The sequence below is a fragment of the Phycodurus eques genome, chromosome 5 (genome assembly GCF_024500275.1).
Source record: "Phycodurus eques isolate BA_2022a chromosome 5, UOR_Pequ_1.1, whole genome shotgun sequence".
Taxonomy (NCBI): Eukaryota; Metazoa; Chordata; class Actinopteri; order Syngnathiformes; family Syngnathidae; genus Phycodurus; species Phycodurus eques.
Window position 1 is genome coordinate 32,050,304 of NC_084529.1, and position 23,399 is coordinate 32,073,702.

The window sequence follows — 23,399 nt, forward strand, 5'->3', positions numbered from 1 at the left end:
GAATATGCAAATCGCTTGCGCATCCCCTCACTTATACTCTCGTCCTGTAGACTTTTACAATTTACAGTGATTAGTCCCACCACCGCGGCACAGTTGCGCGGACCGGGGTTCGATCCCCGGCCCCGGCCCCGCCCGTGTGGAGTTTGCATGTCCTCCCCGTGCCTGCGTGGGTTTTCTCTCACATCCCAAAAACATGCATGCTAGGTTAATTGACAACTCTAAAATTGCCCGTCGGTGCGCATGTGAGTGCGACCGGTCGTTTGTTCGGATGTGCCCTGCGATCGGCCGGCAACCGGTTCGGGGCGCGCCCGACGATAACCGGGCCAGGCTCCCGCGCGAGGAGGAGAAGCGGCTCGGAACACGGATGGACAGTGCCGCCGCGTTCCAGTTGTACGGCCGGCCGGGTTCACGACCCTTGCCCTGCTGTCCTTGCCCTGCCCTTCCCTCGCAGGGTGTGGCGCTACAGCCCCATGCAACACTCATATTTAGTGTTTCATTGTTGTAGATCATGTAATGATGTACTTCTCTCATCCTGTTTACAATGAGCGCTTTGTCTTTTGTCTTTGTTTCTCTCTCCCCTCCAGAAACTTTGTTGTGTTCGACTGATCAAGTCCGCTTCTCAATAAACCTCCATTTGAATGCTTAAAAGCTCCACTGTGACACAGTAAAAGCAGAACGACTGGATGCATTTCTCATTAGTGACGGTTCTGTTTAATGTGACTTCATTGTTATAAATAAATAAATAGGCGTACAGTACACTGTTGGCAATAAATGGAACAGAGGAAATTTAGGAATTACGGTTGTAAATGCTTCCCGTGGCGTTTGGGCCTCCTCCTTGCTCCGAGCTCCGCCCGCTTCCTCAGGTCCTCGCCCTCAATATCCCCTCCGCCCGCGTCTGTCCTCCATGGCGGAGAGAGCCTTTGGCCGCTCTGCCCTCGGTCTTTGGGATTCATTGCCGACTGACTTTTGTGCTACGTGCTCATGAACCCGAACCCTAACCCTCAAATCCACACCTTCAAACTCACCAACCCAGACCGCCTACTCACGCTAACGTCAGCCGTTTAACATAGCACACCACTGCCCGTGTGATTTGCTGTTATTTTAATTGTACGAATTGTTTTTTCCTTTACTGTGTTTGTACGGTGCCCTGAAGGGCGCTATGAAATAAAATATGTGTACATATTAACTCCTGTGAACTTTGTAATCGACATTATGGCGCTCGAACGATAACGTGCAGCGAGTTCAACTTTAAATCTCTTTAGTTTGAATACAATTGTATCAGTTGGATGTGGTTTTTTTGTTTTCTTTCAAAGCATTAAATGGTCAGTTTGCTCAGTCAGCTGAGTTCATTCAAATGTGACGGAAGTTTATGAAAAAGGTTTGCTCGAATCCCCAAACGTTATCTTGGAGATAAGAAGTGCTTTATCAAGTTGTAAAGCCCACGGAGGGACGCAATCAACGCACAGTGACGAGAAAGCAAAATGAGGAGTCGAGCCGGAGTCGTCGGAGTCGTCGTTATCTCGGCGTTTTTTTAAGCGGATATTTGAAAGCGCGTGCTTCTTCTTTTCATGAAGGAGCCGCAGTCGAAAAGGTATCCAGGAGACTGGACGGCTTTGAACGGACTCTCCGCAGGCTGGGTGAGTCCAAAGTCAAGCTAGAGCTAGTTCGGGATTTTAAGTTCGAATGTTACCGGCCGCAACATTAGGCGCAATTTTAACGAATTGCCACGTACCTAATAAAAGGTCCTGTGCCAACCCAACTTATGAACTCATTTGCCATTGATTCTGAATAATGTGTATTTTTCAAATATCCCTCGCCCGCGTGAACACAACGGTCCCAAAGAAAAACTGATGGAAGACTCAAGCGTTCACAGCTCCACGAACAAACTTGCTCCCCATGTGACCCAACACAAAGCCGAGGTCCTGGCGCCCAAGTTATATCCAAACTCCTTCTCGTTTGAAAAGTGGGGAGAAGGCCTGTCGGAGAAGGAGCAGAAGGAGGCGGAATCTCTCTTTCAGATTTACGGGTACAACGTGTTCCTCAGTAACCGGTTACCGCTTGACCGTAAGATTTCCGACATGAGAGACAGCAGGTAACGTGCCCCGTCTTCATTTCGATGCAATGATTTTCTGACCAGAGCTCATTTCAAGTGAGGTTGTACATCCAGATGACGTCTTTTTTTTCCTAATCAGCAACAGATCCTACAAAAGCACAACAACCTTATCTGATGAAATATTGTGTCTGAATATGTGAAATAGGCTTTTCTCTTGAGAGATTTTGATTGCTGCCAAATGTGTTTTTAGGTTTGTTGAATTTAAGCTTCTGGCTGTGACACAGGGCCTGTCATTTGGATGAAATTGTCAACGTGTGGATTCTCATCCAAACCTCGAAAGAGCGCCGACCTATCATAATAATTCATCCATCCGTCCGTCCGTCCGTCCGTCCATCTTCCGAGCCGCTTCTCCTCGCAAACAACCGTTCGCACCTAGGGACAATTTAGAGACTTCAATGAACCTAGCGTGCATGTTTTTGGGGTGTGGGAGGAAACCGGCGTGCCCGGAGAAAAGCCGCGCAGGCCCGGGGCCGGGGATTGAATCCCGCTCCTCAGAACTGCGAGGCAGACGCTCTAACCAGTCGTCCACCGCGCCGCCCATAACAATTCCGATCCGACAAATTAAATAATCCGAGAAAATAGAGTAGGACGCAAACTATCCATCCACGCATTCTCCATACCGCGTATCCTCACGAGACCAAGTTACGCATGACATTTTGTGCAAATCTGGATACAAATCTAAACATTTGGGCATGACAGAACCCGATGCCCATCATTCAGTCCCGTCGTCTCTAACAACGAACGTGTGGTTGCACAATACTATTTGTTTACTTTGGGCAGAGAATTATATATCTATATATTATAATGATATATATATGTATTGCCCTGTCCCCGGCCCCGCCCGTGTGGAGTTTGCGCGTTCTCCCCGTGCCTGCGTGGCTTTTCTCCGGGCGCTCCGGCTTCCTCCCGCATCCCAAAAACACGCATTCATTGGAGACTCTAAATTGCCCGTAGGTGTGCAGGTGAGCGCGAATGGTTGTTTGTTTGTATGGGTGTGTGTTTCTATGTATGGTTTTATTATATTGCCCCCAGGTGGCCAAGAAGCACACACCAGAAGGAGCAGCACAATGCTCATTGAACTTAAGCAAACATTGTGGAAATGTAGCTTTCTTTTCTTTACATTGTATTGAACGATGTCATGGCTGCATATTTGCATAAAATCAAATGTTATAGTGCTATTTTATTGATGAAAACAAAAACAAACAAATTGGCGAGGAGGCTGGCATTTCAATCGGCGAGGATGATCTCAGATGTGTTCGGTGGTCACCGATTGAATTTGAAACTCGCGTCGAGACGGCCTTCATGCCACATCGCCTTCACCTCATTGCTACTGCCGAATTTGGAGCGATGCGGTATTGATGGAGATGTTTCGATATCTATGTAGTGGCGGAATTCTTTTCTACGTTCTATTTGTTTGCGTGCGCCTATCAGTGAGTGTGCATACCATCCAACAAAGGTTGGTTTTTTTTCTCCTCTTTCTTGAAATCTCTGTTCAGATGTCTGGCAAGGAGCTATCCCAAAGACCTGCCCAGCATCAGTGTGGCGCTCATCTACTTAAACGAAGCTCTTTCAGTCATTAAAAGAGCCGTCCGAAGTGTCAACACACACACACGCCACAGCGCCTGCTCAAGGAAATCATTCTCGTGGACGACTACAGCGCTTACAGTGAGTTTCATTTATGGTCTGCAGTCCGGACGACAGAATATCCATCCATCCGGCCATTCTCTGAACCCCGTACGAGGAAAAAACAAAGACATTTGCATATTTTGTTATCGGACCATCGGTAGTTGTGTTTCAGGTGACCTCGGAAAACCACTGCAAGACTACATTGAGGAAATCCACAAAGACAAGCCCGGACTAATAACGAAAGTATGGCATCACCGTCAAATGGGCCCGTCGCAGTCCCGGAACTCAGGTCGGGAACAGGCGACGGCGGACGTCGTGGCCATTTTGGACGCTCGTGTTGAAGTCACCGAGGGCTGGTACGCGTGCCGTGTTTGAACTGGAAAGGGTCCCGAAGGAAGGAAGGAAGGAAGGCGTCGGTTTATCCGTTTTGAATATCCTTCCCGGGGCAGAACCTCTGCTGGCTCAAATCAAAGCCGACAGGACGGCGGCGGTGTCCCCCGTGTTCGACAAGATCCATTTTGACGACTTCCACGTCGAAAAGTACCTCCCCGCCGCGCAGGGCTTCCACCGGCCTCTGCGGTGCACGTACGAGTCCTTCGGCGCGGAGCGGTCGAAGAGGAACGACGAATCGCGACCTGGAAAGTAAGCGAAAGTGGCTTTTGTCGTCGAGATCGCACGCGGGAGCAAACGAGTCCCGCTCGGTTAAGTCAAGTGATTTCCGAAGTCAAGTCACCTTAGTGACGTGTGTTTTTGACATGTGGGAGAAAGCTGGAATCCACAGGATATGCCGGCCCTCTCCGGACTATCGCCAAGTACTTGTCATTCGCAGGAGTCCTTCCGTGATGGGAATATCCGCAGCGGACGGGGAATTTCTGGCCGAAATCGGAGGGCTCGACGGAGGAATGAGCGTTTACGCCGGCGAAAACGAGCGTCGCCCCGGAAGCGTCGTAGCAGCAAATGGCGGGACACCGTTCGCCGAAATATGCGCGCTGGGCCCTTCGGGTTTGGTCGCGCGGAGGTGGCGCCGTGCTCCAGGGTCGGTCACATCGAGCGCTCGCATAAACCGTACGCGCGCGACCTCGCTCCCTGGATGAGGAGGAACGCCCCATCTGGATGGGAGACTAGAAGAAGAATGTGACGATCGCGCGGAACCTCCCTCTTCGGGTCGATATCTGCTTCCGATTGGCTCGACTGTCCATTTGCACCGTTACTAAAGTCAAATCAAAGTTCCGAAGCGCTCTTTCGTGCAATACAAATTCATTTCTTGTGAAGAGTTTCTACTATCGGCGGGCGACCGGTAAGCGCATCTGCCTGACGGTTCTGGGGACCGGGGTTCAAATCCAATCCCGAAGAACGGAAGGAAAGCGTCATCGCGACGGCGCCGCGCTCGCTCGTAGGGTTAACGTTACTTTCCGTCGACCCGGGAGCACTTCGGGGAAACGCACCGCAATTCGTTCGAGGCGGGGCCGAAGCTCGGTTTTAGCGGCGCCGAGACGGTAACGCTGGAGAAGTCGCCGCCGCCGCCGCCGCCCCGTGGCCCGCCGTTATCGGGTAAGACCCCGTTCCAGGTGCCAAATGCACGACCCGCCGCTGCATTTCAATAAAGCTCTCGTAACGGCGTGCGTTGAACCGTCGCGCTAAATGAGCTTCCCCGCGGGATCGCGGAATTGAAATCGGCGACGTCGCAGAGAGGAAGAAGCTGAGGGAGAGGTTAAAGTGTAAACCGTTCAAGCGGTGCCTCGACAACGTCTACCCGAGTCTGGCCGCGCGGGAGGACCTGCCGGGGTACGGAGCGGTAAGCGACACCTTCGCTCTTATGTCGACCCAAAGTCCGCGAGGGCCAAAACGTGTCGGCGCCCTCCGATCGGAATCTCGAGGCTCCTTTGGCGTCCGCTTCTTCCAAAAGAGGAGAAACGGCCTCGCGAGGAACCTCTGCGCGGACCAAGGAGCCGTACCGGGAAGCGTCCCCGTCCTTTACGAGGGCCACTTCCGGCAACCGCGGGTACATTTGCCGAAAACGCAAGCCAATGACGCCGGACGAATCTTAGCAAGAATATTTCTCGTCACCTAACATGCCACTTGTTTTTCGACGATTTTCACTCGTTTCACGCTCTTTTTTTCTTTGATGTGAAATAAGTAGAAAGGCAGAGGGCGTTTTTTCCCGTTCTTCCTTCCTTCCGACCTAGAGGAAGCATGTTTCCAAATACTTGAACGACGACATTTTCGTCCCCAGCTTTGCGACTACAATCGAGACGGCGAAATCATCGTGGGCGGCATGAAATCTCACAAACACAACCGGAACCGTTGCCTGGTCGACCCGGGATCCGGAAGCACCCCGACCCCGCTGGACTGCGGACCGGCCAAGCCAAACCAGAAACACATGCGCTGGGACTTCGGACAGGTATCCCAATTCGAATAGCTAAGAGAACAAACGTATCGGCTCCCGCAGCTTCACTTGTTTCCTTCCACCCTTCTCGCGGCAAAGAAATCCAAAACAAAGCAACTAAGAGATGCTTCGAGATCAGTCAGGGCGAAAACGACGACCGCGTGCTCGTCATTCAGCAATGCACCGGACAGAGCTGGACGATCGAGCACCTCGCGTTCCTCATCTTTAGTGGAGTAATACTGCGCATGCGCGGTTCCGATGCTCGAATTTCTTTCAAGTTAGGCGTTTGCGTGAATGTTCGTTTGATCCGTCATTGGGATCAAATCTTACCGGGAAGCAACTGTGGCTAATGGCTGCCAACATCCAAGCAAAAGTGCAGAAGCCCTTCCGGCGAACAAGCCAACATTGTATCGATGTCGCGTGCATATGCGTACGCATATAGTTGTTCGTGTTCTTTTTGATTTGTTACGCTGTTACGTGGCTTGGAACGTGTTCCTCAGAAGTTACTGATCCACTTTTATAGCACTGTGCAAACCAATGTCGCCAGCCTTTTCTGGACATTGTCATCGTTGCCTTTGAAAATAAAGCTTTGTTTTCCCTTTTAAATCCGGTAAGCTAGCTCTTTCCGGCGTCTCCGAGAAATCCCGGAAATAGTCGACCTGTTCCGGAGAACCACGAAGTGTTCGAGTCTTAGCAACCCTGTGTGTTTCGGGAAGAACATTTAAAAGAAGAAGAAGGAAAAAAAAAAAAAAAGGCTCGTACCTTTGCCACGGTGAACATTTTCGACTCGTGCGTGAGGATGATGATGATGATGATGATAAAACTGCAACAGAGGCGTCGGGACGTCGAGCTCAGGACCGTCGGAGTAAGCTCGGTTCGCCTTCGCCTCGCACGTCCTCTCGGCGGTTTGATTTGATTCTTGTTTTTTTTTTAAAAAATTAAATAAAAACGATGGAGGTTGACAAGGAATTTGTGGCTGAGAAGAGGGCAAGGAAAAAGGCAGAAAAGGAAGAGCAACATGAAAACTAAATGTCTTGTAATTTGAAAAAAAAAAAAAAAAGTAGGCTGATTAGAAGGGGGGATGCTAATAATAATATAATATTATTATATTTGCATTTGCAAAGGCAAAAGTTCGGCCGGCACGTTCATCATGACGACAAAAGTCCCGCAGGCGCTCAGACGAACACGGCTTTGGCGGCCACATTTTTGTGCTCCGGAGCTCATTTGATTGTTGCAACAGAAAGGTGATCGTAGATGTGGTGTCAGTGTGAATAGAAAGTCATAAGCCATTCGAATTGGAAGGAACTCAAATTGCTTAAACATCTCTTTACTTAAACAAAAAGTACGTCATACATATTTGGAAAAAATAACTTTGATTTTGTTATTTACAAAAAAATCAATCAACCCATTATTTAGCGACCGGTTAGAGCGTCAGCCTCGCAGCTCTGAGGACCCGGGTTCGATCCCCGGCCCCGCCTGTGTGGAGTTTGCGTGTTCTCCCCGTGCCTGCGTGGGTTTTCTCCGGGCGCTCCGCTTTCCTCCCGCATCGCGCGTTACCGTAATTGAAAACTCTAAATTGCCCGTCGGTGCGAATGGTTGTGTGTTTCCACGTGCCCTACGATTGGCTGGCGACCGGTTCAGGGTGTACCCACGCCCGCGACCCGCGTGAGGAGAAGCGCTACGGAAGAGTAATGACCGTTTCAGAAACTGAACTGAGAACTGACCAGACAAGAGTTGAAATTGCGAAGTTCGGACGCTTGTGCTGTGAGATGACCAGGACAGAAGAAAGGCGGCGTCAGGAACGGAATCGGAAGGACATCCAATCCAGCGGCGAGGTCTGCACGCCCCCGACGTTCGTCCCGGCGGCGGCAGGCGGCCGCCTCCCGAGAGCGTCAAATTGAAGAGAAAACGCCGACAGCTACGAATCTTCACCGAGGTCGATCACGTTCGCCTTCTACGCGTGTAAAACACGTTCGACTGGAAAACGAGCACCCATTCTAGCGAGCGCGATTCGAGAAGAAGCGAGAAGAAACGCGACACGACAGCATCCGTCTGAACCCGGCCGGGCTCGGGAAGCGGCTGCGACGACACGTGGGCACGCCCGGCGGCATCACGGGAGCGAAGGTACAACCCGCGAACGCAAACAGAATTGTCCGATCTCTTACGGCCGCTTCCTAAGTCACGTTCTTCCACGAAGGGAAGACGACACGTTGATGAGCGCTTCTTCTCCCGATTCAACACCAGCGGCCGCTGAGGACAACGCTCATGAAGGACGACGCAAAGCTGCGTACAAGATGCTATCGCGTGTTCCAAAATAAAAGACAAGTGAATACCAAGAATTACAGATACGTTTTATCGGCGGTTTTGGGCAAATGTCACAACCGATGCGACGACGCTGCTCTTCTTCGTGTAGACAAAAACTTTCGTCATTCTTCTTACCAGTTCAGGTCACCGCTGGAGCCCGATGAAGGCATGCGTGTCTTCGTTTTGTGTCTTCCGTGTACATCAAGGTCGCTTGGCTGCGCTTCTAGAATACTCAAGTAAAGAAGCACCCAGAAGACACACGTCCCTTCAAAGGATTCCGCCAGCGACCCGAACCGGAACAAATGAACGCCGAAGCCAAACCTATCCCGCACGCAAAACACACATTCAAACGGGAACTGTATCATGTTAAAGGGTTAGATTGAACGCATCCGAAACGTGAACTCGTAGCACGTTAAAATGGGAAATTGACTCCCATTAAAACGTGAACTTTGTCACATTCAATGTTGCAACTTGAAATTTGAATTAAAACTCTCTTCAATAAAAATCTCCTTCTACATAAAAACAAAGGGTGGTGGCTAGAACGTCAAACTGCAAGACTATTAGCCAGCCGTAGAAGCCTGAAAATGTATTTCGCGTGGACCGCAAACAAATCTCGGAAAACGACGTTCTCGGTTTGGAAACTCTGGCCGGAGTTCACCGGGTATCATCAACGCCGTTCGGTGTGAACAAAACATCCGCATCCGATGTTTCAAAGACGGCTCGTCTCATTTGTACGGGAACGGCAAAATAGAAAGCATGCCGCGTCGAGCCCGTTAACAAACCCGCACGCCGCCGTTCCGGAGTGCACGTTCAATCAACAACAACAACAACAACAAGGCGCCTTTCGCTGCGTCCCGACGGCGCCACACGGCCGCTCGACGGCGCAATTAAAGCGTCTCTTTCGAGAACGCACGCCGGGAGGGATAAGAGCAAAACAAATTGCCGGAAGCACAAAGCGGTTTCTCGTAAGCATTTTCAGAGACGAACTTCTCCCATTTCCCCTGCCACACGGTCAGAGCTTTTTCCCGCACTTCTGGACTCAGCGAGCTGTACCTGGAAGCAAACAACGGCGACACGTCAAGAGGGCGAGCTCGCTCGCGCGCGCTTCGTTCCCGTCACGTGAGCTGAACTCACAAAATGGAGTTGACGGCCAGTTGCTTGAGCGTGCCCACGCGGGACCCGTTGCCGCCGAAGCCCACGAACGCCTCGTAAAAGTCGTAGGAGAGGCCGGAGGTACCGAACATGGCCGGGTCGTCGCAACCGATGACCATCGGGTGGTTCTGGGACAACAGCGCCGCGGCCGGGTGGTTTCGCAGGTCGTCTACCAGCTTCAACACCTTATTGAGGACAAAAGAAGGAATTTCATGACTTCACTAGCTAATGAGGATCTGAAAAGCAACAATTGGGAAATGCAGGTGCATGTCAAACGTAGTCATTGTATTTTCGTTTGATTAGTTTAAAACAGAGGAGCACTTTTCACGAGGTCAATTCCTACAATCAAAAAATAGTTTCAGCGTTTTTCACGTCATCTTTCGAATTTCTTGTCATGGTATTATTTTGGGCTTTTAAAAATGATCGCAAACAAAATAATTCACTTATTTCATTGAACTCCTCAAGTAAATGAAGTTTCCCGCGATACGCGTCTCACAGGAAAATCAGGTTCATGTCATCCGACAACTGGGAACTCGTCATTTTCTGCCCAGAAAATTCAGGCGCCATAATCCTGTCGAATACGATCATTCGTATCTCTTCCCTGCCTTTGGTGCCTTTCTGTGGGGAGTTTGCGTGCTCTCCCCACCCTTGCGCGACTTTTCCCCGGGCACTCCGGCTTCCTCCCCCATTGCCAAAATAGGCCACCTACCGTATCCACGTTCCATACCGCTCGTTGTCATTAGGGTCACAGATCACCGGAGTCTGGATCCGCCGACTCTGGGCGAGCGGCAGGGTACATACACCCTTGACAGGTCGCCGGTCAATTGCTGACAGAATCACAAACGGAGGAATATTCGCACTGGAGTGCAAAGTGTCCAAGTTGAAATGATTCCCGAGCGAAAGTTCCCAGAGGTTTTCTGAAACGGAGCCCAGATTTTCCGTTCCTTCCGGCCACACCGTGACGTGCACGCCAGACACAATCCGACTACTTTAGCGAAGGTCCCATCTTGACACGAACCGGCATGTTCCGTTTTGATTGACAACGTCAAAGAGATCCTAATTGAACAATGTCATTGTGCCGGTAGTTCGCAGTGGTGTGGCAGCGCACTCGACAAGCGGCATTAAAAACAACTCTCAACATAACGCGGCGCTGCAAAATACAATCCCGATCGTGAACGTACAGTGAATCTCATCGCAAGGGATGCGCCCGCGTCAGGTGAAATCTGATCAAGAGAAAAATGGATCCCCTTTTTTGGAGACTGTAGTTGTACCCATCCCACACGCTTAAAACACATTTCAACTTGTCTTGTGTGTGAAACTCATTGGCATACATAAACATATTTGAACACAAAACATGTGCAAGGACAGAATGGATATAAAAAAAAAAAAAAATTTTTGTAATAAAAATACTGTGCTTATTGTAGTAATGTTGTGTTTCTGTGGAGAAAAAAAAACCAAAAAACATCCGCAATGTAGCCGGGCTGTGGTAGGTCAACCACAATATAGCACGGAATCACGATCGCTAAATGAATATCTGTCCGACGGCGCCAGTCGAGCCGAGCGAGAAACCGTATTCATAGCGCGATCCAATGCCGACTGGGACGTCACGAACGGTGTGTTCGCATGCCATGCAAAGTTGCGCGCGTGAGACCGAGGGCTCATCTCAAGTCCCTCAATTGCAACGCTCCTCAAAACACCGAAAGCCACCCGCCCGGACGTTGTTCTCCCGCCGCCATATTAAGGAGCACGTGGAAGATCAAGCGTCGAGGGGCTTCGATCGCGGGATCTCGGAGCTCCTCGACGGGGACGGATCGTAAATGGGGCCGAACCTCAAATGAAATAGTTCATCTTCTTTTGTCATTATTCCTGTATTATTTTAGTTTGGGATTCCATATGTTACGAAGTGTTGGTTCTATTGGGGGCAGCATTTGATATCAAAATGACTTCATTCCACTGGCTGACGGTTACTACGTACGCCGAACTCGCCCATTTCTCTTCATATATTCATGTTGTCAAATGCATTTGGCCACATGAAGAAAATCGAAACTCTCTGTCGGTTCGACACTATTTTTGCATTCAAGGTACGACGTAAACCACACCGAACATATTTACGAGTCGCTCCAAATACGGGCGGGCCGCGGACTCGGGAAAGACCGATCACCGTCATCTTCGCATCTGCAAAGTTGTGAAGAGTAACAGTGTTGGTTAACATTTGACTTTGCACAAAGCGGACATTCGCGGTGACGACGCTTCGGTTGTGACCCGCGTCAAGGACGTGACGTCGTCTTTAGTAGACGTCCCCGGAAAAGGATGCCATCGAGGACCGAACCTCTCTATTCCCCAAAACATCCCTACGTCTTCGCGCCTCGCTTCTCTGTCAATATCCTCACTCCTCGATGGGATTTCCGGTGGGAGGAGCTAGCGTGGAAACAGACGCGCGAGCATGTTGCAATTCGAGAAATGAGACGAGCGCTAAGTGTACCTGGTTGGATATGGGGCACACTTCCACAGCCACGCCTCTCTTCCTGGACAGTTCTCGAGCCAAAGGGTGTCGTAGCAGAGCAAATCCGTGGCCGATGCGGGACGTATTGAACAAAATGGCGTCCAAAATGTTCTGGTCCACTTCTGTGCCATCCTGATCTACAATGAAAAAAAAAAAATCATCATCATCATCATCCTCATCACTCTAATCCTATTCTATTGGAAGCGTTTTGAGCTCTCACTTGTCTCTCCAGCATGGAAAAAGTAGGGAAGCGTCACGCCCATCTCCGCCGGCAGCGACAGGGCATCTCGGAAATACCAAAGCGGCTTTCCGTCATCCTCGCGACCGACCTGCGCAGGGGGACGAGTACACTTGAAGTCAACACGTGCTGTGCTTTGCGAAAGTAACTCAAAATGGTACAGCGCAAAGCTGAACTTTACGCAAGTGAAGACAAAAACAAATCTTCACGTATTTAATGTTTGTCCACCATTTTTTTTTCGATCGTCGTCCCGCCGCCGCCGTACGCGTCGACCTCTCCGTTGTCTCTCGACCCTGCTGTCATTGAGGAGAGCATTCTAAAGTGACATATGCCCGACAAGTGCTCTCTTAATAAAGATCGATCGATCGATCGATCGTGTCCGTATGTCGGCGGGCTGTTCGCTGCTTTACGGAGGACGACGGGCACGTGGGCGGTGCCGTTATAATGAAGGCTGTGAAAATGTCATTTTCTATCCACGGCATTATCCAGATTGGGAGCAAAATATTACGGGTTCCTTTCCCGGGCGACGAGCCAGCCGGCTACGGGCGGTAGTTTCGTCCACGGCGCAACGCAACCTCCCGAGTCCTTCCCGTCAAGCTGGCCGACTTTCATTCAAAACTAAAAAAATGTAGCGTTGATTGCGGGCAATACGTTTGAAGCTAAAACTATCACTCGCCGTTTGAACTTTATTGGCAATGTCTTAAGTAACACTCGGAACAGTAACAATGTCATATGGGAAAACTAAATTCAAGTAGAACTCCTCACCCTTTGAAGATGAACTGACAGGCACGTCACGGAGACACGAAGGTGTTTGCAGAGCAGCACCGCCATCTATTGGCCTTTCATAGTTGCTGCCTGAATTCATAAGTGTGTAGTGTAGAACAAGCGGAGAGCATTTACTTACACATCTAAGAAAAACATCGCAATTGATATACAATTAACTGTATTGCTGCTTATAAAAACGGTTTGTCGGATTTCAGAGACATGTATTTCGAGAAAATGTTGATTGAATTCCTATTTGTTCACAATTTTGAGTACCGCTTTGGTGCCCGCCGTCTTGTTGAAGTGAGTTGAAGAGCTTCATTGACGCCTTCGGTCGCCGTACTTGGGCGACTATAAACCTTTTGAGGTGGGCGTCCGTTCCTCCCGGATTTTCGGTAATTGCGGATGACTGTGTCTTTTGACTCGAGACTTTTGACTGTTTCGAAATGAAGCTCGACTCGCGCCCAGTGCCGCAGTTTCACGACACGCTTTGTTTTCTTGCGCGCGCGACATCATTTTCGAATACGAAGCCGGATCGCTTGCAGTTCATCGCGGCTCCTCACCAAGTCGAAGCCCGCCATCAAATCTGGGAAATCTCTCCGCAGCTTGACGGCCTCCTCCACTACTCCCTTCAGTGCGGATGCATCCATTGTCCTGAAACATAAGTCATGATTCCTAATCACTTACAGTATCAGAATTCTTAAAGGCAAGAAGACTCTTTCTTCTAGGCACCTGGGGACTACGAAAATGAATCTGCTCCCAAAGAAGTCCGGGTGGTCCGCTACGAACCGTCCGGTGACGTCTCTATAGGTTTTCAGAGCCCACGCTGAGTCGTGAGTGCTGCCGTCCAGCTCGTAAACCTGGGTGCAGTCAACGTGTCATCAGGAAACGGCGCACGAAACAAAAAAGGCCACTATGGAAGCGTGAAACGTCCACTTACCTGCAAAAGTAAGGCGCGTATTTCCACATACATGACGTTATCCTTGTAGAATTGGCCGAGGCCGTGGTAGTAATAGTCTCTGAACACTGGCGCGTATGCGATCAGACCCATCGCAGCCACGAAGTTCAGCTCGAACCTTTCCCAAACCGCACCCTGGTCAGGATACAAGGTCTCAAGATCGCCGTCAGTGAAGAGCGTCAAGTTGGCCAGGATGCTGAGGGTGGAAACACAAAGACACATCGTCTCGGAGGGCATCTCGTCGAATAACCACAAACGTAAATATTTCAAAGAATCAATTCGAGAAAAGGAATTTTTACGCTCATTCTTGACGTCGTGTAAATAACTGCACGGATCCGATACAAAATCTACGTTAAAAAGGTGGCCTGACAAGGATCATTTTGGACAACTATCCTAAAGACTCTTTTGTGAGACACTTTGGAAAGAAGCCTAACTGGCTGCACAGATGGAACACAGCTAAGTGCACCAGAGTGAAACAATATACGCATAGTAGTACAGTGTGTGATGCGCTCTACTACGCATATATAGTCGCCACACTCACATTCAACCGAGTGGGAACTGAACGCACTCTTCCTGCGCTCCAGTCGCTTGAGCGTCTCACGCTACAACATCAGTAACTGTACTACGTCATAGCGGTGTGTAATATTTTGCTTATCGCAGTTAGTTACGTCAGCGTGTCAATCGAAACTGGTCAGTGCATTATAGTATACAGCGTATTCCTCTGTCATATGCACAGATTATATCGAAAGTCATGAAACAACTGACGCCTCCGGTCAATTACATTGTCATAATAAGACACATATTTGAGTGGTTAGAAAAAGCAAAGCTGCGTCTTTTCCCAAAGATGAAGATGAAGCAGACATGGAGGATGTAAATGAGGTCCTACAGGTACACATGCTGACCTGATCGGGTTGGGGGCCACGGATCATAGCCAACGCATTTGTTCTATTCAACTTGAAATTTTGCTTCTTTTTTTTTTTTTTTTTTTGCTCACTAGTGAGGAGAAGCGGCTCAGAAAATGGATGGATGGATGGAAATCACCGTCACCAATATACTATCAAAAATATCTGCAATAAAAAGTGTTTTTCATCATTTAAGGAGCCCAGTTAATAATGCTGCCATAGAAAAAAATCCCCAAACATGCCAAGGAACGATCGAAAAATCTTTCACCCTTTTTCCAACAGGTATCATTTTGACCCCGGGACAGAAATCTCTTCAACCCAAATGAGCTTCAATGTACGCAACGCAAGAATATCCTCCAACATGTTAACCCTACATTCCAATTCTTGGAGATTACCTGTGCTGATTTCTTTTTTTTTTTTAACCTCTGAAGTCGCTGATCACTGGCACCACTGTGCTCCAACACGACAATCACAATAATAAACTTATCGTGTACCTCTCAGACTGTGTCAAAGCATATATTTCTATACCCGATAGACCTCTTGTACATATTTCCTCTCAGACTTTGTACCGAATGAAGTTCTCCCACATAACGTCACCTGTTGTCCAGATCGGTGACGTTGGCCGATTTGTTCCTGAGCGTTTCCATCAGCATCCAGGGGGAGCATTTCGGTACACTCTTCGGCTGGCCGGATGAGAAGATGAAGTTGACCGCGCGCTCGTCGGTGACGCACACGTAGCAGTTGGGCCGATACGTCGCATTCTTCGCGAGCCACTCGGGGTCGCCCATGGCGAGGTCGTGGACGTGCAAGGCTGCTCCTGAAACAAAACCTCAATTACAGACGCGCCTTGAAATGAGTGCGATCAAATCAGTGATTCTCAACTCTTGTGCAACTACTTCAAATATGATTTACTATTAATAACGGATCTTTCTTCATCTTGTTAATCTGTGGGGCAGCACACCGACGGAGCGGTTAGCACGGTTCCGGTTCGAGGTTAAGAATCTTGGTGCCGGCCTTCCTGTGGAATGAGCACGTTGCCAACACGCTTGTATGGCACCGGCTTCCTCCAGCACTCTCTTTAGGTTACGACTTAAATTGCCAACGAGCGTGAACGGTCGTTTGTCTATAAGTGACCTCGGATTGGCTGGCGACCAGTCCAGGGTGTAGCCTACCTCTCCCCCAAAGTCAGCTGGGATGGGCTCCAGCTCAGCCCCAAGCGAGAATAAGCGATTTGTAAAAACGATGGGTGGATATTCTTCTATATGCGCCAGTGGGGTACGGTGACAATTAAATGCTCTTCCACTAGCAGACGAAGATAGCAGAAGGCACAATTGACGATTTTTTGTGCCGTGAAATTTTCATCGTGTCAAATATGTGCCTCGGATCAATAAAGGTTGGGAAACACCGGGTTACGTTGAGGACCTTTGGGCATTTTCCGCAGCAGGTGAAAGATGGGGCTGCGCTCAATCAAGGGTTTGGCCTTGAAGAAGTGCATGGCGGGAGGGAAGTTCGCTTTGGCCATCTCGTCCTGTTTCATTTGGTGCAGCCGACCATCCAGAAGCTTCTCCAAGTCGGTCAGCACCATCTGACCCCCCGTCTGCAGGGAGGCCTCCAGCTCGATGAGCGCCTCCCTCCTCTTGGGGTCCGGCATGGACAGGACGCTTGCTGCGTGCCACAGGAGCAGACAGGAAATCGCCGCCAGGAGGCGCTGTAACTCAGCCGCCATCCTCCACTCACTTGGCAAACGACAGAAAAGGGACGAATTTAGACACAAAGGAGCATTTTTTTCCCTTTTATTTCACTCTGGAACGTTCCCGTTCATCAAAAAAAATGCACATTTTGGTTTAACGTGTAGCCTAATTAGTGCTATTGGAGCTAATAAAGCTGCCAAAATGAGCGCCACCTCACGTTTGAGACATCGGTAATCTGTGTCAATTCGAATTTTGTGTCGACCAGCTTTCATCCTGAAAGCGATTACGGTGACCTGACTTTAAATGAACGTGAAAGCAAACGGTAAATACGGAGAGGATTATATGAAAACAACGCTTATTTGCCTTTTCAAAACAAAAGAATTGAACGGTGTCGACAACGACGGGTTAACCCCGCAATGTCAATAATATTAAGATGAAAAACAAGTTACCTTAAAAGAGCCGTGCCACCGAACAAAGAAACTGACGAGTGGACAACGTAGAAAGGTTCGAGACGATTTTTGGTCGACCCGACTTGGTTGTCCTGTCACAAGCCCCGCCCCTTCAAACATGATTGGCTCAGACGGCAAGCAAACTAAACTCTCCAACATAAACAAGCAGAAACCGGCGGAAATAAATACGAAATGTTTTTGAAGTTTGCCCGTTTCGTAATGAGGTCGAAAACGTCCAAGCTCGTCGCTTGCACATGAACTTTTCTGTCTTAGCAATGACCGAGTTGCATTAGAACACCGGTCCTCACCCAGAAACACTTTTGTGTTCTTCAATAAACAGAGAGAGGCTTTGTGATTTCGACAGGGATTAACAGTTATGGCCATATAAGGCACCGAGTAGTCATTATTGTATCGACATCAAATTTATATTGTATGTATATTATATATGTATATAGGTGTTTTTTTAGGTTTGCTTTTGTTCTTTGATTTTTTATTTTTTTTTAAATCCAAGATACTGCTGTTACTGATATAATCATGTGTATTAGTGTATATGGGTGTGTTTTTTATTTCGGGCACTTTTGATTTTCGTTTTTCTCAAAAATAACATTTCACAAAAACTAGATATACCTACCTTACCTTAATTGTCATCTTTATGCGAGTCAATCTGTTCATGTCCACATATATTGATTTAAGACTTTTTTTTTTTTTTTATTATTTTTTTTTTAGAAATGTCATTACCGCCACAATGGCATATTGACTAAAAATGGATTAATCTTGTGATGGTAATGGCGTGATGGTTATGACATTTCAAAGTTTTTAGCTAACTGTGCCTATGCTGGTAGCGTTAGCTTAAATTTTTCTTTTAGCTAGCTAGTCCTGTACAACATTTTTCTATGATTATCAAGTTTTTACAGGAAAATCTTTAAACATTAACACTCCAAGTCGTTTGGTAATGACATGCAATCAAAAATATTATGTGACTTAAGGGTACAAATGAGGAAACAAACTTAACTCTTCCAGTTATCAAAATTGAGCCATTTTAGCATCGCTAGAGCTTCATATATCCAAACCCTGTGCTAGGAACAGGGTGAAACCTGTAACATACCACGATAAAACCACTCAGAAAATGTCAAAATATACTTATATTAACATGAAATTTTAGACACTTATAATTAGGCCCACCCACTGCTGGTTATTGGAAAAAAAAATCCATTGAAATATTTTCCTTAAATTTTACATCAAGGACACAAAAAGGCCCGTAATCAAATAAACACCCATATAGTAAAAGGACGTGTATATATTAATATTTCTGATTAATATTTTTATAGTACTATATTAATGTTCTATAAGGAAGTAGAGATAGGGGAAATAAGTTTTGCCTTTTCATATGAAGGAATATACAGTGTGCACGGAAAGTATTCAAACGCCTTGAAATTTTTCCATTCTTTGTTATATTGCGACCATCTGCTAAAATTAAGTTCATTTCCCCCCCCCCTCATTAATCTACACACAGCACCCCATAGACAGAAAAAACAGAATTGTTGAAATCTTTCCAGATTAAAAAAAGAAAAACTGAAATATCACACACCCATTAAGTATTCAGACCCTTTGCTGCGACACCCCTATTTAACTCGAGCGCTGTCCATTTCTTCTGATCCTCCTTGAAATGGTTCTACACCTTCATTGGAGTCCAGCTGTGTTTGATGATGCTGATTGGATTAGGAAAGCCGCAGACCTTGCAGCTCACAGTGCATGTCAGAGCAAACGAGAATCATGAGGTCAAAAGGAACTGCCTCAAGAGCTCAGAGACAGAATTGTGGCAAGGCACAGATCTGGCCAGGGTTACAAAAAAATGTCTTCTGCACTTAAGGTTCCTAGGAGCACAGCGGCCTCCATAATCCTTAAATGGAAGACGTTCGGGACGACCAGAACCCTTCCTAGCGCTGGCCGTGTGGCCAAACTGAGCAATCGGGGGAGAAGGTACAAATCAGTACATCCACCTGCAGCCGTTTATGCAACAGAATAATAGCTTTGTGTTCAACAGACCCAGCTTTTAGACTGATACATTTGTGACCAGATCTTTACTTCAGTAAATAAACTTTGTGACATTTATGTTTAGCAACGGTGTGCAGTGAGATTTCTCTCGTGTAAAATAGGTGCCTTGCCCGAATGTTGGGAAACACAAAAGGTGATGCTGTGCGTCCAATGGATTAACACGTCTTGCTCTCTCCCTCCTTTTGCAGTTCGTTTATGTTGGCGCATAGTTTAGTGGCCCATTACTAAAGACATGCTGGCAATACTGAAACAAAATGAGTAAATTGATATCGACACGAAATACTTTAATTTGAGGAAAGTTATTTATTTCAAGATGTACAGTATAGAAAATACTCCAGTCCATTTCCCAAACAATCTACTTTGTCATTCAAGTAAAAAAACAAACAAAACAAAAAACAAAAAAACTTGTAAACACCACTTGACAAGCAATTATTTTCAAATGCCAACGCCAGGTAAAGAATACACGCACACATTGTGACATTAAAAAGAGACATGGACAGCATATTTACATTAACAAGCACAAAAATGTACAAACATTCGTAAAATAGCAAATAAATATAATTCACATCTAAATGGTTTTCACTAACGACCGCCTTGGCGTCAATTCTGCAAAACAGACAAACGCGGGCACACAAAAGCACTCACCCACACCTGTACACTGCAAGACACCACCCACAACCTCACGTAGCCTTGGAAAACACTTGTTTACAAATTAGATAACAGAAGTGAATACACGACCTCAGATTAGATCCACTGCAGTGAGACAATTCACAATTGGAATAGAATATTAAGTCATAACTCCTTTAAGCTCATGTTTTTTCCTATTGATCATCCATCAATATATAAAACTTGGGTAGCTGTTGCTATAAATGTTGTATTCCTGCCAAACCACAGTGGGTACGGAAAGTATTCAGACCCCCTAAATGTTTTCACTCTTTGTTATATTGCAGCCATTTGCTAAAATCCTGTTATTTTTTTCCCTCATTAAATGAACACACAGCACCCCTTATTGACAGGAAAAAAATGGAATTGTTGACATTTTTGCAGATTGATTAAAAAAGAAACACTGAAATATCACAGCCATAAGTGTTCAGAGCCTTTGCTGTGACACTCATATATTGAACTCGGGTGCTGTCCAGTTCTTCTGATCATCCTTGAGATGGTTCTACACCTTCATTGGAGTCCATCTGTGTTTGATGATACTGATTGGACTTAATTAGGAAAGCCACACCCCTGTCTATAGCAGACCTGACAGCTCACAGTGCATGTCAGAGCAAATGTGAATCAGGAGTTCAAAGGAACTGCGTGAAGAGCCCAGAGACAGAATTGTGGCAAGGCACAGATTTGGCCAAGGTTACAAAAAAAAAAAAAAAAAATTCTGCTACACTTCAGGTTCCTAAGAGCACAGTGGGCTCCATAATCCTTAAATGGAAGACGTTTGGGACGACCAGAACCTTTCCTAGAAATGGCCATCCGGCCAAACTGAGCAATCGGGGGAGAAGAGCCTTGGTGAGAGAGGTAAAGAAGAACCCAAAGATCACTGTGGCTGAGCTCCAGAGATGCAGTCAGGAGATGGGAGAAAGTTCTAGAAAGTCAGTCATCACTGCAGCCCTCCACCAGTCGGGGCTTTATGGCAAAGTGGCCCGACGGAAGCCTCTCCTCGGTGCAAGACATGAAAGCCCGCATGGAGTTTGCTAAAAAATAAAACAAACAAAAAACACCTGAAGGACTCCAAGATGGTGAGAAATAAGATTCTCTGGTCTGATGAGACCAAGATCGAACTTTTTCACCATAATTCTAAGCGGTGTGTGTGGAGAAAAGCAGGCACTGCTCACCGCCAGTCCCATACAGTCCCAACAGTGAAGCATGGCGGCGGCGGCATCGTGTTTTTCAGCCGCAGGGACAGGACGACCGGTTGCAATGGAAGGAAAGACGAATGCGGCCAAGTACAGTGATATCCTGGACGAAAACCTCAGACTGGGCCAAAGGTTCACCTTCCAGCAAGACAATGGCCCTAAGCAGCTAAACACAGCTAAAATAACAAAGGAGTGGCTTCAGAACAACTCCGTGACTGTTGTTGAATGGCGCAGCCGGAGCCCTGACTTAAAACCAATTGAGCATCTCTGGCTGTCCACCAATGTTCACCATCCAACCTAACAGCACCGGAGAGGATCTGCAAGGAGGAACGGCAGAGGATCCCCAAATCCACGTGTGAAAAACTTGTTGCATCATTTCCAAAAAGACTCATGGCTGTATTAGCTCAAAAGGGGGCTTCGACTAAATACTGAGCAAAGGGTCTGAATAATTATGGCTGTGTGATACTTCAGTTTTTCTTTTTTAATAAATCTGCAAACATTTCAACAATTTAGTTTTTTTCTGTCAATATGGGGTGCTGTGTGTACTTTGAGGAAAACATGGCTGCAATATAACAGTGAAAAATTTAAGGGGGTCTGAATACTTTCCGTACCCACTGTATGTCAAACGTATACTACTGGCAGATCGCAGAAATGTGCCGGTAAAGTCAAACTAATAGACCAACACCACGTACAATCACGTAGCCTTGAGCTCAAGCTATAATTTAGCATGCAGTGAGATGAATTTTAAATCATGATTATAATTGGTAGATCAGTAAGCACCATTATTTGGCACAGCATGACAACTTTTACAAGATGCCAAGGTTGGTAACACACACAAAAAAAAAAAGGACTCACAGGACCATTTAGAATCCACAGATTACCTGGCTCAATGAGGTAGACCGATTTGCTGCCAAAAATCGTGTTTTTCAGCACATTGTGAGATGGTGGTGGGAGGGGGGGGGGGAAAAACAACAACAACAACAACAACAACAACAACAAACACCCTCAAAATGAATAAAGCCAGTGTTATATAAAATAAACTGCAATGAGACAAGAAATGTAAGATCAATCGTAGCCACTTAACGAAAACAGGCTTCTTACGAGTGAAACTTCACATGAAACTGAGGTTTCCTTTAGCTGCACCTCCGTCAAAACAGTGCAGAAAAATACCCGTATAAAGTGTAATCCCTGAGAAGAGCAAGCGAATTACAGAAGAAGTAAACACACGGGGCCAAGGCGGTGAATGAACACATCTAGACTTGGTGGAATGTCACATTTGATGTTCAGTTTGGGTTAGCTCTGTTAATATGCAACAGCTAGCGGGACGCAATACCAGAAAAAAGGTTACCTTGGACAAATCTCTTCACAGAAGGGGCTTGCTCGTGGATTTATAGCTATTCGTACATGTACATGAACAAGGATTGAGGAACAACAATGACTATCCAAGGCCACTCAATTTCAGGAGGTTTAGTCTAACAAAGCCATAGTGCATCATGAAGTCGGCGGGTACAATCCGAATACAACCAGTGGCATCTTTGCCAGTCTTCAACGGTTTGCCAAATACAGCCTTATACCACTGAAGGATGTACTACGAGAGAGTATTTTCTTCTGGATTAACAAGTCTCAGCTAATGTGCTTATCATCTAAACATTCACTCATACATTCACAAAAGCAACCAAGACAATTGGACCTGTAAGTTGTCTTGAGTCAAAGTGACAGTCCCACTGTACCCTCTTGTCTTTCTTTATACAGTACCTGAGGTTTAACGATGCGATTCAGTAGAGAACAGCACCATGATGAAAAGGCTTGCGCCTGTGTTCAGTTAATCCATCCCTGCTCTGATTGTTCACAGTGGAAACGGCAATCCAGTGTTCTCAAAGGCATTGTGGCCTTGTGGTAAAAGACACTTGGCTGGAAGATCCAAGTTTATGTTGGGACGATACTCTCAAAAGGACCACAACCTAAACACTCTTGATCGCAAGGGCTCAGTAGAATTTAGTACTAGGATTTTTCTGGCAAAATCTTAAAAGTCCAACCAAAACTAGAAGCCAAGGTAACAAAACCGATCAAGTTGCTGTATACTGTAAATAGTGCCCTCTGCAGCCTATGTCAGTGGGGTCAGCAAGTCCGCCTCTTCCTTTAGTTTCCGTTCATCATGCCTGGAAGGGGAAAGAAAAGGGGGGGGGGGGGGAAAAAAAAAAAAAAAAAAAGGTTCGGCGAGCTAGTTGTGTGTTGTAACACGCACGTGAGTCGATATCACGATAACGTGCCTTTGGTGTCCTCATCGGAATCAGTCAGTTATCATGAAACTCTTACAGAATAATAAACCCCGAGGTCTTATTATAAGTGGCCAAACAATCGCATTGATTAGCCCCTGAAAATTGTGTTTCCTTCATACCATTTT

At 47.0% G+C, this 23,399-nt stretch overlaps 2 protein-coding genes and 1 pseudogene across 5 annotated transcripts in view; 1 reads left to right on the top strand and 2 right to left on the bottom strand.

Moving 5' to 3' along the window:
* The first annotated feature begins 268 nt into the window (after positions 1–268).
* Positions 269–8,379, top strand: LOC133402581 (probable polypeptide N-acetylgalactosaminyltransferase 8; annotated as a pseudogene).
* On the bottom strand, positions 3,722–17,195 carry LOC133402512 (adenosine deaminase 2-A-like). Of its 4 annotated transcripts, XR_009768528.1 has the most exons (12): positions 17,085–17,195; positions 16,358–16,680; positions 15,542–15,761; positions 14,025–14,238; positions 13,817–13,944; positions 13,648–13,738; positions 12,305–12,413; positions 12,064–12,221; positions 9,564–9,766; positions 7,850–9,482; positions 6,888–7,101; positions 3,722–4,374 (listed from the first exon to the last, which is right to left on the bottom strand). XR_009768528.1 is itself a non-coding variant. In XM_061676348.1 (10 exons), exons 2-10 carry the CDS (start codon positions 16,668–16,670, stop codon positions 9,317–9,319), a joined length of 1,587 nt encoding a protein of 528 aa, XP_061532332.1. In that variant the 5' UTR covers positions 16,671–16,680; positions 17,085–17,195; the 3' UTR covers positions 7,431–9,316. The 4 variants fall into 4 exon arrangements, 3 of the variants coding, with proteins under 3 accessions (XP_061532332.1, XP_061532331.1, XP_061532330.1); XM_061676348.1 differs by lacking the exons at positions 3,722–4,374; positions 6,888–7,101 and having other exon boundaries at positions 7,431–9,482; positions 15,542–15,755; positions 16,367–16,680; XM_061676347.1 differs by lacking the exons at positions 3,722–4,374; positions 6,888–7,101 and having other exon boundaries at positions 7,431–9,482; positions 16,367–16,680.
* Positions 17,196–19,385: 2,190 nt separating this feature from the next.
* Positions 19,386–23,399, bottom strand: part of LOC133402514 (chromatin remodeling regulator CECR2) — a 39,739-nt gene continuing 35,725 nt past the window's right edge. Inside the window, 1 exon segment of the mRNA XM_061676350.1 lies at positions 19,386–23,154. Within this exon segment, the coding sequence (XP_061532334.1) occupies positions 23,100–23,154 (55 nt within the window). The 3' untranslated portion in view covers positions 19,386–23,099.